General features: G+C 43.9%; 1 protein-coding gene across 1 annotated transcript in view; it reads left to right on the top strand.

The window, feature by feature from the left end:
- Positions 1-15,591, top strand: part of ZNRF1 (zinc and ring finger 1, E3 ubiquitin protein ligase) — a 105,171-nt gene that overhangs the window by 75,922 nt on the left and 13,658 nt on the right. Inside the window, exon 3 of the mRNA XM_006755821.2 lies at positions 14,305-14,400. Within this exon, the coding sequence (XP_006755884.1) occupies positions 14,305-14,400 (96 nt within the window). The remainder of the gene's footprint in view (positions 1-14,304; positions 14,401-15,591) is intronic.

Raw genomic sequence — 15,591 nt, 5'->3', positions numbered from 1 at the left:
GGGAGGGGTGGCGGGTGGAGGAGGAGGAAGGTCACCTTTCTCAAAAGCTGCTGATAATTGGAGAATTGGCTTTAGGATACCACAATGTGGAGGTCATTGGTACCCCTGGAAAGGTAATTTGGGGGATTGGAGGAGTTCAAGAGGGAATGGGAGAAGAGGAAGTGAAGGAGGCCATTGCAGACAGCCCTTTGCAGGGTGTTTTTTATTGTAACTGGAGCAGTTGCTGAAGGTGTGGGTGGGATTGAGAGTGTTGTATAAGGTAGGACACATATGCTGACTCATTAGAGGAGGAAAATGTGTTTAACGAACTTGTTGTGAATGACCCCCCCCCGCCCCGGGGTGCTTTAGCAAATGTTAAATGACCCTGATCATGAAAGACAGCCCTGGGAGGGCCTAGTTTTCTTTTTCCCTTGGAGTGCCCTCTTCTCCATGCTAAAAGTAAGTCTGAAACATTTGGACTATGCTCAAAACATGTATTATAACATGCTTCACTCTTCTATCTTTAATCTTTTTGGGGGAGCTTAAACAGTAGAAATTTGTTTTCTTATGGTTCTAAAGGCCAGAAATGAAGAAAACATTCTACGTGTGTTGATCAGGGTCATTCACTCTTCCAGGGAGCTTAGAATTATTGACTTTCTTCGCTCATACTTTGTGTCTGGAAGGTCTCTGGGAAATCCTTTTTAACTCATTAGTCAGTAACTACTCGCTCTCTGGGGTCTTTCTGACTCTTTCTGTATGGTGCTCAGCCGTGGTGACAGAAAAGCATGCAGGCCTTCTCACACCCTGACAATTGTTCTCTTTGATAGAACTGATCATTCCACTGCCATTGAGCTCTCAACAACCCCATTCTATTCTTTTGACTTCTTCCTCTTTAGATGCCATTTCAAAGCACAGTTGTGGCCTATAGGACCATGTCCCCTGAGTCCCACCTCCATATACTTCTGTGTTGGAGGTACACCTGAGCAGAACATGCCTTCCTGAGAAGGGGCCTGGACTAGGCTCAGGCAAGAAGCCAGCCTGCGTTCATTCTGCCAAATAGCCAAGCCCAGCCTGCAGTGTTGCTGCATGCCAGGGCCCCGGCTGGAGCTGGCACTTTTTATGACGTGAATACAGCAGTATGTGTTCTGCATCCTGAGCTTATATCGGGCGACTTCTAGCAGACCTCCAGTGACCTGAAGGCCAGGGCTGTCAGCGTCTATAGATGCGAGTTCCACAGTGCCAGGCAAATGGTGTTTTTCATATGAGCAGTCACTTAGATTTGAGTGTCATGTCCCTTTGCCTGGTAAGTAAGATACTGGCTGAACATGAACTGGCTGTGTATTCAAGCATTTTCCTTCTTATCCATGAAAAATCCCTATCATCTATATATGGACACTGGGACAGTGCCTTCAGGAATTCCGAAATAAACCATTAGATAGATACTGTGTGAAACTTTCCTTCTTTGTCCTTTTCCCTTCCCTAACTCTCCTTTTCTCCTCCAACCCCAACCTCCAACCACTCACAATGTACGTGCACACACAAGATGGAAAAAGCAAATTCAGGGCAAGGTTAGATTTTTTTTAAAAAAAAAATTTATAGAGGAGGGAAGTCGGGGAGAGAGAGAAAAAGAAACATTGATGTGAGAGAGATGCATCGATTGGTTGCCTCTTGCACGTGTTCCAACTAGGGATCCAACCTGAAACCTAGGCATATGCCCTGACTGGGAATCTAACTCACGTCCTTCTGGTGCACGGGGACAACACTTCAACCAATTGAGCCATACCCGCCAGGGCAAGGTTGGAATTTTTTAAAGTTTATAAATAAAGATCCCAGGACTTGGAAAAGTTTATATATTCAGGGGAGAAAGCGGCCAGCAACAAGGTGGTTCCAAGCAGTCCTGTTTTTCTAGGAAAATCTGCTGAGGGCACCTACAGAGACCAGACCTGCGTGGCTGGTGCCCTGCTCAGACAGCATCCCCCTTGGGAGCTGGAGGAAGTGAGGCTTCCTCCTGTTGCTAATGTGGAGGCAGCCCACAATCCTGGCGGGGGCGAGGGGTTGGGGCGGGGGTGAGAGAACTTCCTTTTTGCCTAAGAACCAGATTTTATTGTCCTTTTGACTTTTTTGAGGGGAGGTGGACCTTGGCCCCACTCCTTGCTGTTGAGTTTGTGAGGAAAAATGGAATTCTGCCTTCTCCTAAGAGTGTTCTCTGACATTGTTCAAACATCAGAAAACCCACTCCACAAGCTGCTGTGAGTGTTGGGTCCAGTGGGCGTAGGTGTGCGCTGTATTGGATATTGGAAGATGGGACAGCCATTGGGAAGAAAGCATGGTTGGTATTCAGCTAAATAACTAGGCATTTCCTGGCCAGACCTATTGTCTATCAGGGGTCCTCAAACTATGGCCCGCGGGCCACATGCAAATACAAATATTGTATTTGTTCCCATTTTGTTTTTTTACTTTAAAATAAGATATGTGCAGTGTGCATAGGAATTTGTTCATAGTTTTTTTTTTAACTATAGTCCGACCCTCCAACAGTCTGAGGGACAGTGAACTGGCCTCCTGTTTAAAAAGTTTGAGGACCCCTGGTCTAGCTTGTGGCTAAAGAACTTAAATAAATTCCGGCTTGACCCTTTGGATACTAGACAATCTTTTGAACAGATGGTCCATCCTTTAAGTAAGACATCTCTAAAGTAAAAGTCAAATGTTTCTCTGGAGACTATGTCCACACTTTTTGAGTCATAATTGGATATCCCTAACCTTGCCTAAGCATGGTAGCTAGGTAATAAGGGGCTATAATTCAACCTTCATCTTTCCTGGCCAGCAGTTTGGGACTTGATCCCATGCTGAGGCTTTGATCTTTCTCTATACTTGTACCTGCTCAGACTCAGTCATCAGACTGTGATGTCCTTACACCTCCTCTCCCCATCATCGACTTCCCACACAGTCCTTCCAGGTCCTCTCTCTGGAAGAAATGGGTTAGAAGGTCAAAGGAAACAGGACCAATTAGTAGCTGTAGTTTCCCATTCTTCACTTGGCTGGAATGCTGTTGTTGGGCTCCACCTGCCAGGATTGCAGGCTGGACTTGCTGCAGCAGCAGGATGGGGTGGATGTCAGCAGGCACACACGTCCATGTGCTCGCGCTGCAGTTCTTGCCTTTGTTCTCACTGTAGATATCTCCATTGAGCCTGTTCTTGTTTGTAGTAAGTGAACAGGAATCAATGTATTGGTTTTGTGATTGGGATTCAGTCTCTATTTTTTAATACCTAAATATGTACTTTTTATATATTCATTGATTCTAAGGCCACATACATTTCATAATTTAACAACTCTAAAATCAGGATGTGCCTTGCCATCACATCTTAAAATTACAGGTGGCAGCTTTTTATTCTCTTGGAGGTTCATAATGGTGTCTTTTAAAACCGATGAGCTCATAGAGTCCACAAAATACATATGTAGGGTCAACTCCTGTTTTACTTACTGGTATTTGACTGAAGAATTTGTGTATTTCCTCAAATAGGCAATTTTACCAACAAGTCTCAGTATATTTGAGTTGTACTGGATGCAAATAAACTTGCACTTACCCTGGTAAAATGGCCACCCCACATTGCACATGCTTTGCTCTGCACAATCACTCCCACATCATCTTTGGTTGGGTTTTAGAATAATGCTGACAGTAGAGAGTAGGCAAAGACTATGCAAATATTCCTAAGTAGCTGTACAAGGCCACCTGACTAGTGAGAGCCTCTTTCTTCTGACTCCTCTATGATTTTCTTTGTTCCAAACCAACCAGTCTAGAATCCAGAAACAGGAAAAATAAATTTGGGGTGGAATAGACCATGCTGAGACTAGAGAATGTAGATCACTACTAACAGAAACTTTATAGTAGGTAAAAATTGGGAATCCAAACGTCCACAGAATAAAATAGCTAAGCACAACGTATCACTATAAAATGCATAGACACTGCAAGTGGTAAGTATGCAGATTGTGGCTGATACAAATAAGTAAGTGTATTTAAAGAGCAGAATATTACTATCTAGGCAGAGAGGACTCTGGGAAGGTAGTGGCTGGTATATATGTCTTTCTTAGCTCTTTGATCTCTTCCAATGCCAAGCAGGGGGGCAGGCAGGCAGGGCTCAGAAGGAGTCGGAAAGGCTGAGCTCCTGAGAAAGTGCGAAGGTAGAAGTTATGGGGGAGAAGATAAGAGACCTGGAAGATGGACATTTGACATATAAGTAGCAGGAGTACTACAAGGAGAAAAGGGCAGAGGAAGGGTGTATCAATCAGGACAGACTAGTAGAACTAGCTTATAATATAATAACAAAACAGTCCTATAAGCTTAGTAGTTTAATTCAGCAACTTTATTTTTCCCCCACGCTACAGTATCCGGCACAGGTCAAAGAGTGTTGGGGTGGGGTGGGGGTGGGGGGTTGGTTGTTGTTACTCGGGAACCAAGGTGATAGAGGCTTCATCGCACTGCAGCAATGCAGGTAATGTGGGGAATCATGAATTAGTGCTTAATGTGCACTTGGAAGAACATGCATTACTTCTGCTCTCATTTCACTGTCCAAAGCAAATTATAAACCAGCCTTTAACTTCAAAGGGAGCAGGCAAATGCAGTCCTACTATACAATGGGGCCTTGACTTACAAGTGTCCCGACTAAGGAGTTTTTCGAGATACGAGCCGTCTCTCAGCCGATTTTTTGCTTTGAGTTGAGAGGTAAAATTCAGGTTACAAGCCAGCTTCAGATACCCTACCGCTAGTTGGTGCAGCGAACATCACTGTGAATGCCACAACATCAGCCCAGCATCACATGTTTCACTCGTTCACTGTTGATTTGACATACGAGTAATTTGAGTTACGAGCTCCGTCACAGAAAGAGTTAAACTCCTAAGTCAAGGCCCCACTGTATAGCTAAAAGGAGGAAAGCTGGAAAAATTTGGTGAATGGCACTCATGGCTTACAACTAGGGGAAATAACTAAGATGCATCTAAGCATATTCTAGTAAAATTATTGAATTCTAAGGGTGAAGAGGAAAATGTTTCCGGCCAAAGGAACATATTATTTACAAAGAAAAAAGAATTACACTGGCATCAGATTTTCTATAAGTTGTACCAAGATGCTAGAATGTGATATAAATAAACCTAAGGATCACTAAAAGGGAAAAAGGAAAGCATCATAGAATCTGATGCGTAGGCAGACGTTCATTTAACATAGTACTGGAAGTCCTAGCCAGAGCAATTAGGCAGGAAAAAGAAAACACATTCAAATCAGAAAGGGTAAAAGTAAAATATCAAATGGTATGATATTTTCTATAAAAGCCTAAGTGACTGTTCGACCGGTCGCTATGATGCACACTGACCACCAGGGGGCAGGCGCTCAACGCAGAACCTACCCCCTGGTGGTCAGTGTGCTCCCACAGCCAACCTCCCCAGCTGGCCAACCTCCCACACCCCGATCACCAGCCAGGCTGAGGGACCCCACCCGTGCACGAATTCATTAACCGGGCTTCTAGTTATATAGAAAACCCTAATGACTCCTCCAAAAAACTTAGAACTAATTACCAAATTCAGTAAAGTAAATGAACTGTTAAAAAAAAGAAGTTAAAAAAACAATTCCACTTACAATAACATCAAAAAGAGTGAAATACTTGGGAATAAATTTGACTAAGGAGATGAAAGATCTGTACATTGAAATCTATAAGACATTGAAATAAATTGAAGACATAAATAAATGGAAAGATGTTCCCGTGTTCATGGATTGGAAGAATTAATATTGTTAGTTGTCCATACTGCCAAAAGTGATCTACAGATCCAATGCAATCACTATTAAAATTCCAGTGGCATTTTTCACAGAAATAGAAAAAACAATCCTAAAATTTACTTGGAACTGCAAAGACCCTAAATAGCTAAAGCATCTTGAAAAATAATAAAGCTGGAAGCATACTTGCTGAATTCGAACTGTGTTACAAAACTGTTGTACTCAAAACAGTATGGTATTGGCAAAAAAAACAGGCACATGGCCCTGGCCACTGTGGCTCACTTGGTTGGAGTGTTGTCCTATGCACCAAAAGGTCCTAGGTTCCATTCCTGATTGGGGCACGTGCAAGAGGCAACTGATTGATATTTCTCTCTCTCTCCCTCTCTCCCTTCCTCTCTACAGAATCAATGAAAAACATCCTCAGGTGAGAATTAAAAAATAAAATAAAATCAACAGACCAGTAGATCAGAATAGAGAATCTAGAAAAAATTATATATGCTCAATTAATTTTTGACAAGGGCACCAAGAATACACAACAGGGAAAGGATAATCTCTTCAATAAATGATGTTAGAAAAACAATATCTATATACAAAAGAATGAAATTGGACCCTCTAGCTTACACTATACACAAAATCAACTCAAAATGGATTCAAGAGCATAAGATCTGAAACCTCAAAAACTTGTATAATTGAAATTTACTGAGATGTTAAGCATTCTCCCCTGCCCCCCTCCCCCCCAAAAAAGGTAACTGTGAAGTGATAGATGTGTTAATTAGCTCAATTGTGGGAATCCTTTCACAATTATACCTATCTCAAGTCATTATGCTGTGCACTTTTAAAAAAGAATTTATTAATTGATTTGTGAGAGAGATAAATTTATTGTTCCATCCATTTGTGTATTTATTGGTTGATTCTTGTATGTGCCCTGACTGGGGATTGAACCCCCCAACCTTGGCATGTTGGGACAACACTCTAACCACCTGAGCTACCCAACCAGAGCTGCACTTTAAATGTATTGTAATTTTATTTGTCAACTTTACCTTAATAAAGCTGAAGAGAGAGAGAAAAAAGAATCCTATAGTTAGTTCTAAGATATTCATTCAACTGCTTAACTGTCACTCCTTCAGAGGGGCCTTCCCCAACCACTAGCTAACTTAACACACATACATATCTCACTGCTTGACACTTTCCAGTGGCTTATTATGAAAATTTCAAACATACAAAAAAGTTGAAAGTTTAACTTATGAATCTTATTTTTTTAATTATTTTATTATTTATCTCTTTGTTAACATCTTTTCTTTTTTTTTAATCCTCACCTGACGGTATTTTTTCCATTGATTTAGAGAGAGGGAGGGAAGGAAAGAGAGAAAGATTGATGTGAGAGAAACATCAGTTGGTTGCCTCCTGCACTTGCCCTGGAGCCTGCAACCGAGGTACATGCCCTTGACCGGAATCGAACCCAGGACCCTTCAGTCCACAGGCTGATGCTCTATCCACTGAGCCAAACTGGCTAGGGCATGAATCTTATTTTTGATGCATTTCATTTTTAATACAGTAATCAGCACACCATCTAAATGTTTCATCATGTTTGTCACTAACCACAGTTCAGTATTTGCTTACGCTTTTTTTTTCCTGGTTGAAGTACAATTTACAAACATTGAAATCTCAAATATTGATAGTACATTCATTGAATTTTGACAAATGCATGCATATATGTAACCCAAATCCTCTTTGTGTTGTAGAACATTTTCATCACCCCAGAAAGTTCTCTAATCCCCTTTCAGTCTGTCTCTGCCCCAGTCCTACCTCATAGAGACAGCCATTGTTCTGATTTTTTTCCACCATAGGTTAGAGTTCCTTATTCTAGAACTTCATATCATTGGAATCATAATATGTGCTCTTTTGTGTCCTTCATTAGCATGTCCTTTTAAAAAAAATGTTTTAATTGATTTCAATGAGAGGGAAGAAGAGGGAGAGATAGACACATTAATTATGAGAGAGAATCATCAATCGGCTGCCTCCTTCACGCCCCGACTGGGGATCTAGCCGGCAACCCGGGCATGTGCCCTGACCGGGAATTGAACCGTGACCTCCTGGTTCATGGGTCGATGTTCAACCACTGAGCTGTGCCGACTGGGCAGCATGTTCTTAATAGTCATGGATGTTGTTACATGTATCAGTGCTTTGTTGCTTTTTATTGCTAAGTAGTGTTCTATTGCATTCCATGGTTATACCACAGTTTGTTTATCCATTCTGTTGACGGACAGTTGGGTTGTTCCAGTTTTTGCCTGTTACGAATGAAGCTGTGTTGGACATTCTTATACATATCTATTTGTAGACGTATGTTTTCATTTCTTTGGGGTAAATATTTAGATGAGGAATTGCTTGGGTTAGGTTAGGTGTGTATTTTTTATAAGGAACTACTAAATCTTTTCCCAAAGTGATTGTGTCATTTTGTACTTTGTCCAACAAAGTGAAAGTTCCAGTTTCTCCACATTCTCACCAACATTTGATGTTGTAAGTCATTTACATTTTTATTTGGCATTTTAATAAACAGGTGTATTAGGGCTCTCCAGAGAAACAGAACCATGGTGGGTGGGGGAGAGTAAGGAATTGGCTCATATAATCAAGGAAGCTGAAAAGTCTCATAATCTGCCAGAAATCCCAGGAGAGCCCATTGCCCTTAGTCCCAGTCCGAGTCTGAAGGCTTGAGAACCAGGAGAACTGATGGAAACAGGTGAATCCCAGGCCCTGGAACAGAAAGAAGTCTGGAGGTTGAGTCCAGGAAAACAGTGTTGAAAGAGACAGAAGCTAGAACTCCTGGACCTTTACCTAGTCCAGAATGTTCTCCAGGAGAGACGAACCCACACCTCAGCAAATCATAGGCTGGTTTCCAGAGGGATAGGGGAGGGGAATGGATACCTCTGCTCTTGGGGCCACATCTCTGCAGTAAGAGAAAGTCATCCCGTTTACTTCTTGCTCTAACATTTGCAGTAAGTCCCACTGGATCAAACTCATTTAGTCATGTCTCATTTTACCGACATGAAGCGCCACCAGGATGTGAGAGGGGCAGATCCAAGCTGGAAACCAGGAACTGGACAGTAGGGATGCATTGTTGCCGGGTAGGGCTCTCTGAGCCCCTAGGTGAGAGGAGTCCCCATTCTCCCCTCCTTCTCTCTCCCCCCACCCCCCCCCTACCCCAAGACAAGAGGTCCTGCCTGGATGGCATGGCTTCATATTCCCTGGTTACTTCTTTTGATTCTTCTCTGTTTAGGTGATCCCAGAGACATGCAGAACTGGGGCAGCGTTAAAATAGCGCATCAGCATAGAGGGAGGGTCAGGGAGGGAACTGGGGCAACATGCAGAGCACAGGTCCGAGAAATCAGGTCTTAAAGGAGAAGGTTACAGTTTTGCAGAATGAGAAGTAAATGGTCCCCGGAGAACAAGAACTTTAATTTTTATTACAAGATAAATGTTCAAGAGAATTGGGAGAGTTATAACTTGAGCCAGTTGCCGCTGTCCTGGCAGTAAAAAGGGGTCAAGACCCTGCACTGGGTGGCGAATACAGGTTTGTCACCTCTGTTCCCTGGTCTCTGGTCCCGCTGAGGATTCCCCACTTAGGCAGGACACTGTTGAAAGAGAGGAAGCAGCTGGGTTCTTCTGGCTGATCAAACTGTCCTCGGCTTTTCTGACTGTATAACCTTGAGCTGGTCTCTTGGTTCACTCCCGTCACTTTGTCGGTGGCAAATTGTAAAGACACAACATGTGCAGGGCACTGCCTCTCAAAGTCAACTAGACGGAAGAGAGAGGAAGGCAGCTGGTGCACTTACTGTCTGTTCACAGGGCAATGGGCAGGGTCTAGTCTCAGATGCAGTTATGGGGTCTCCTGGGAACTCCACCTGTTGCTTTCTCATGTGGGAAAATCAGGCATCTCCTATCTGCTTCCTGAGTGCTGATGAAGGTCTCATGAAACTTAACAAAATCTTGTCAGTTGGACAACTTTGCAGGACTGATTTTAATTTGATTTGGACTTTTTTCCAAAATGGTATCAACATTTTCTAGACATCTTAACCTTTAGATAGCTCATGAAGATCACAGAATTTATCATTTCGTAGGGCTGTTGGTGTTGAATCATGACAGGACAATTATGAGAAAAGATTGGGGCAGTAGAGGGATAGAATCCATCTTGATCACCAATGACCTTTCAGGAAAGAAGGTGGGAAAGACATTAGTTTTTTCCCTAACGTTTTCCATTTCTCTAACCTGTTGCCTTTTAATTTCCATTTAAAAGGTAATTTGCAAACTCAGCATCTTACAGCCAGTGCTGTAGGCTCCAGGGCCAAGTGGAAAGCAAAACTCTGTCCTTCCATATTAACAGAATTCCCCGGGGGGAAAAAACTTTTTTTCATTGTTTTAGTTTATGGAATTATCCAAGACTGTGGGTACTTCAGGAGAAATTGGGACTACATGGGAGATTTTAAATTAGTATTTAGTAATACTGGTGCCTGTGGCATTTAGGTTGTTTCTGCAGTGTAACTCCTCTGCTAGTCACAGAGCTTGGCGAGGAGGTGCACTGGCTGTCAGACTTCCTGGGTGTTGCGTGCCAGCTCTGGTTGTCTTGGGCAAGTGACTTTCCTTGATGTCTTCTTCTGCAAAATAGAGTTAACATTAGTATCCACCTTATACTGTGTCAACGAGAAGACATGTGAAGCCCAGTGGTTGCCCATAGTAATGACTCAGTAAACGTGACCTGTTATTATGTGTAAGAGTGGGTGCTTTGGGAGATTAACAGGGACCGTGGTCCACATTTGCTGTAGGGAAGTGCCGTACAAGTGCTCTGGAAGTTTAAAGGAATCAGATAGAATTAGCAAGCAAACTGGCCACCCCCCCACACACTGCATGGTCTCGGCCTATGCACCCTATGCTCCATCACCCTATCTCTCGGCCCCCAGGTCCTTCCCCCAGTCCTCCTGTGCCTTCCTCCTTGTCAAGGGTTGCCATGTGTGGTGAAGGGGCTACCACATACATTTGATTAGCTGCTTTGTAGCGTGCTTTCAAGTTTTTATTTCATTGGCTTCTAGCAAGAGTCAGGTAAATGACTATTTTTCATTTTAGGAAACTTAGGTCCAAGGAGGATATCTTGGCATTTTCTACTTACGTAATAGACTTCGAGTTATGTCTTGAGCCTTACCCCTTTCCTCCACCACCTCCTCCCCCCGCATCCAGAGACAGTGATCCAAGTGGCCCTAACCTTGCTTTTGCTGGAATGTAGGTCTCTTCCTACTACAGTGGCATGTCCTCCCAATCCAGCTCTTTCTTAAAACCCTGTTCTGAGGTATGTCTTCCCAGCACCACCTAGTAATTAACTCCATTCTGAAACTACCTACCTGGAGATAGCATCAGATCCCTCAGGTTAAGGGCTCAGTCCCATAAGACTGCCTCCCCCACTCCTCCTTTCAAACACCAATTACAAGTCCAGGTTGTCATCTCTGCTTCTGACCAACTGGCTGTTAACCAGCGGTTCCCACAATCCCCTCCTTACTTTCATGCCATTTGTTAGAGCAGCTTACAGAACTCAGAGAAACATTTCCGTACTAGACTACCAGTTTATTATAAAAAGGTGTAACTCAGGAACAGCCAAGGGAAGAGATAGATAGGATATGATATGGGGAAAGGGCCCAGAGCTTTCATGCCTTCTTCAGGGGCACCCCTCTCCCTGAATCTCTCCATGTTCATCAACCTGAAAAGCTCTCTGATCCCTGTCCTTTTGGGTTTCCGTGGAGCCTTCATGACATGGGCTTAGTTGATTAACTCATTGGCCATTGGTGGTGGAGCTCAATTTCTAGCCCCTCTCCCCTCCTCAAAGTCTATTACGTAAATGGGAGGTTTGGGGGGTGGGACTCAAAGTTCCAACCCTCTCTCATCAGCTGAGGGTTCCCCTGGAAGCCAGCCCCTAGCCTTAGTTTACCAAGGGGCTTTCCAAACGCCGCCTCATTCACATAAACTCTGGTGTGGTTGAAAAGGGCTTGTTATGACTAATAAGACACTCCTTTCACCTCGTGGCTCTGGAGTTATTTTTCAGGAACTGATGACAACAGACCAAATATTATTGGTCTTCGGATGTTCGGAAATCTCAGGGGTTTTAGGTGCTCTGTGCCAGTAACGGGACAAAGACCAAACATATATTTATTATGAATCACAGCATCACACCTGTGAACAACTTTCCTCTGATGGAAAGGACTTCCGATTGGGAGCTAAGAATCTGATTCCAGTCTCAACCCTGCTCCCTCAGTTTGACCTGATGTCTAGCTGGGGCCTCTTTATCTGTACAACTTGGTTTTTCCTGGGAAATAAATGATCAGTGATGTTCCCTTGTAGTCCTTGTTGGGTAGCTGCTTCCCAGCCCTTTAGCTGTAACTCCTCTCCTTTCCTGCAATCGATGAATCACATTGGGATTTAGGGATTGGCTAATGCTGTTATTGCGATAACCATGACTCTGTTCTAAGTTATCAGGAAAGTGAAGAATGTGTGAGGTGTAAGGTTTTTTATTAGTAACAAATCACTTTAACACCTACCAGTGTCTGTGTCAGGGCCTGATCCAGACCTCATTGCCTCTGTCCTGGCCTGCCCACAGCCCTGGGCCCTGGGCCTGCAGACAGAGTGCTGACTTAGCAAGTTTAAAGTAGACATATCCTGTAGTCACTTCAATTGTTGCAAAACTGGTATTTTGAGTCAGAAAAGAAGGTGAGCCAACCTCTGAAGAAAATGAGACAATCTTCTAGAGCAGCGGTTCTCAACCTGTGGGTAACAGTAGCAACATTACAGTTATGAAGTAGCAATGAAAATAATTTTATGGTTGGGTCACAACATGAGGAACTGTATTTAAAGGGCCAGAAGGTTGAGAACCACTGTTCTAGTGGCTGGCCATTCTGTGGAATGCTATTTGATATAAATATAAGTTTATTTGCAGGGAACAGGCATGAGGGCAGGTCCAATGTTGCCTGAGTAAGGCCACGTGGAGAGGAAAGACATTGGTGAAGGGGTGGAATTCTCCTGTCCTGGAGCAGCTAACAGTCCACACAAACTCCCAACCTTTTTATCTATTTCATAAGAAATGTCACTGATAGATATTACCAGCATCTAGTAAAATTGTACATGGAACATTCTAATTGAAAATTAATAGAAGAGCCAAATCTTCACAACAATAGCTTCTTTTTTTTTTTTTTTTTAAAGTATATTTTATTGATTTTCACGGGAAGGGAGAGGGATAGAGAGCCAGAAACATCAATGAGAGAGAAACACTGATCAGCTGCCTCCTGCACACCCCCCACTGGGGATGTGCCCGCAACCAAGGTACATGCCCTTGACCGGGATCGAACCTGGGACCCTTGAGTCCGCAGGCCGACGCTCTATCCACTGAGCCAAACCGGTTCTGGCAACAATAGCTTCTTAATAGTATTGGGTCTTTTGGTAGAATGGAAAAATATCCATTGAAAATAATTTCAATAAAAGTAAAATGGGGGGGAAATTGGAAGTAGTTTATCAGTATTTATAAAAATAGCCCTGGCAGTGCTCAGTGGTTGAAGTGTTGGCCCGAGTACTGAAGTCTCGGGTTCGATGCCCAGCAAGAGCACATCCTTGGGTTGCAGGTTTGATCCCCAGACCCGGTCAGGTGCATGTGGGAGGCAACCAATCTGTATGTCTCTCTCTCTCTCTGTCTCGCTCTCTCTCTCTCTCCCTTCTCCCCCCCCCCAATGTTCTCCCCTCCCACCCCACCCCTCCCTTCTACTCTCCTTGAGTGAGGAATAACAACAAAAATAGTTTATAAAAAAATAAGTCAAGGGACTATGGTTGCTTCATGAAGTTCAGCTCAGAAGATTCTCAACTGAAATCTCCAGTACTGATAGAATTCTGATGAAACCCCTTGGGCATGTAAACAGTCCACACTTGGGAATAGAACCCTGTGTTTGCCTGGTGTTGTGAAACAGCTGTTACTCTCAGTGGCATATGGCCAAGGCACACAAGACATTTGGGAACACTCTGGCTTGCACACTCAGAGGGCAGCTGCCTTAGTTAGTCCAGGGAGGCAAAGGTGCTCTGAGTGAGGGATGGAGATGCTGATGACAGTAGGAATTCCTCCCACAGGGCACCCAACCAAGTGGTTCGCGGGCTGTGAAGTGGAAGGGTGTTCAATGCTTTGTTGTTCAAAGACAGATTATTTAGTTGCTCTGATTTGATGCCTGTTTATTCCCATTGCCCCTTAGACCCCCTTAGAAAAGGGTCTAAAAGAAAATAAAACTCAAATTAGCAGTCGGTGACTTCTGATAAACTTCAATGAGGAGCATATGACTGGGAGAGCACTAGTAAAAAATGGGAGTCAGGGGCTGTGATAAAATAAAATTTTTGGTGATTTAATGAAGGAGCAATCAAGTCTAGGATATATCTAGATTTGAATTCTCCATGTCAACTCTGGCCCCACATGGCCATAGTCATTTAAGAGTATCTACATTTATAATGAATATACTTAGTTTAGAGAAAACATTTCATCCTGTTTTCCTCTTTTTCAGGTTTCAAGTGCCCCATTTGCTCCAAGTCTGTGGCTTCTGATGAGATGGAAATGCACTTTATAATGTGTCTGAGCAAACCTCGCCTCTCCTACAATGGTAAGCGCTTGGCTGGGAGCTTCTGAGTGAGGTCTTCCCAACCTCACGTGCCTCTGGGCAGCATTTCCACCCACCTTCCGGCAGGAATAGTCAGGGAACACCTGACTGTTAGCAAGTCTTGCTGCACCAATCAGAGGCGAAGAGCAGTGGGACCAGGAAGGAAGGCCCAGGGATCAGGGCTGTGGTACCAGGAAGTCTCTTGGATCACTCAGTCCCGCTGCCCTTTCTTCCGACCCCTTGGTTCCTTGGACCTCTGGTTGGGTGATAAGAGCTCTGTCCATTCTCACACCTGACAGCAGAGGGTGTGACCTCTCCTTGGGGGACAGGGAGTTTGTGCCAGTGGTTTGCATGGAGTGCTTAAGCCCTGATTCTGCCTGGCAGAATGGGTGCAACATGTGGACACCCTTAGGGAATAAAAACATTGAGCTGCCACCTGGTCACTCCTACCATGGAGCCTGCCTCAGAGCTGAGCAGTGAATACACAGGTAGGAAACTGGGTCAGGGATTCCATGAAACCCACATCCCCCTAAGTGGCACCTCTGTGGATGAAATGAGTGTCAGTATCTGCCTGGTATGCCATGGATAAGGATTTGGAGCCTGGCTGATCTGAGTTCAAAGCCTGCCGCAACCACTTACTATTATCCTAGACAAGTTGCTCAGTTTAGCAGAGCCTAGGTTTTCTGGTCCATAAAATAGGGACATCAATACCTGGTTCATAGGATTTTTGTCAGGATACAGTAAGATATCCTATATAATAAAAGGCTAAAATGCAAATTGTCCCCTCAACTGAGAGTTCGACCAGAGGGCGGGGCCAGCTGGCCAACCACCCACGCACCACCACCCCCAGCCAATCAGCCTGATGGGGTGGGCCAGACCCCACCCGTGCACTAATTCGTGCCCCAGGCCTCTAGTTACATATAAAACCCTTCAGCACAGAGCCTGGCACATGGTCAGTGCTCAGGAAGTTATAGCAGCCCTGAAAGAGGTGAGGCCATCCTAGGCTTCTTTTCATCACTTTGTGGAGTGGACTGGACTGACTTCTGTTCAGTGCTGCTAATGGCTCTCTGGTTTTCCATTCTTTTTTCTTTTAAAAAAAAAATTCATTTTAGAAAGAAAGAGAGAGGGAGAGATAGAAACATCAATAATGTGAGAGAATCATTGACTGACTATCTCCTGCACACCGCCACCGCC

Source organism: Myotis davidii, unplaced genomic scaffold, assembly GCF_000327345.1.
Source record: "Myotis davidii unplaced genomic scaffold, ASM32734v1 scaffold453, whole genome shotgun sequence".
NCBI lineage: Eukaryota > Metazoa > Chordata > Mammalia > Chiroptera > Vespertilionidae > Myotis > Myotis davidii.
Note: the sequence above shows the minus strand (reverse complement) of the source record. Positions and strands in the feature narration are given on the sequence as shown.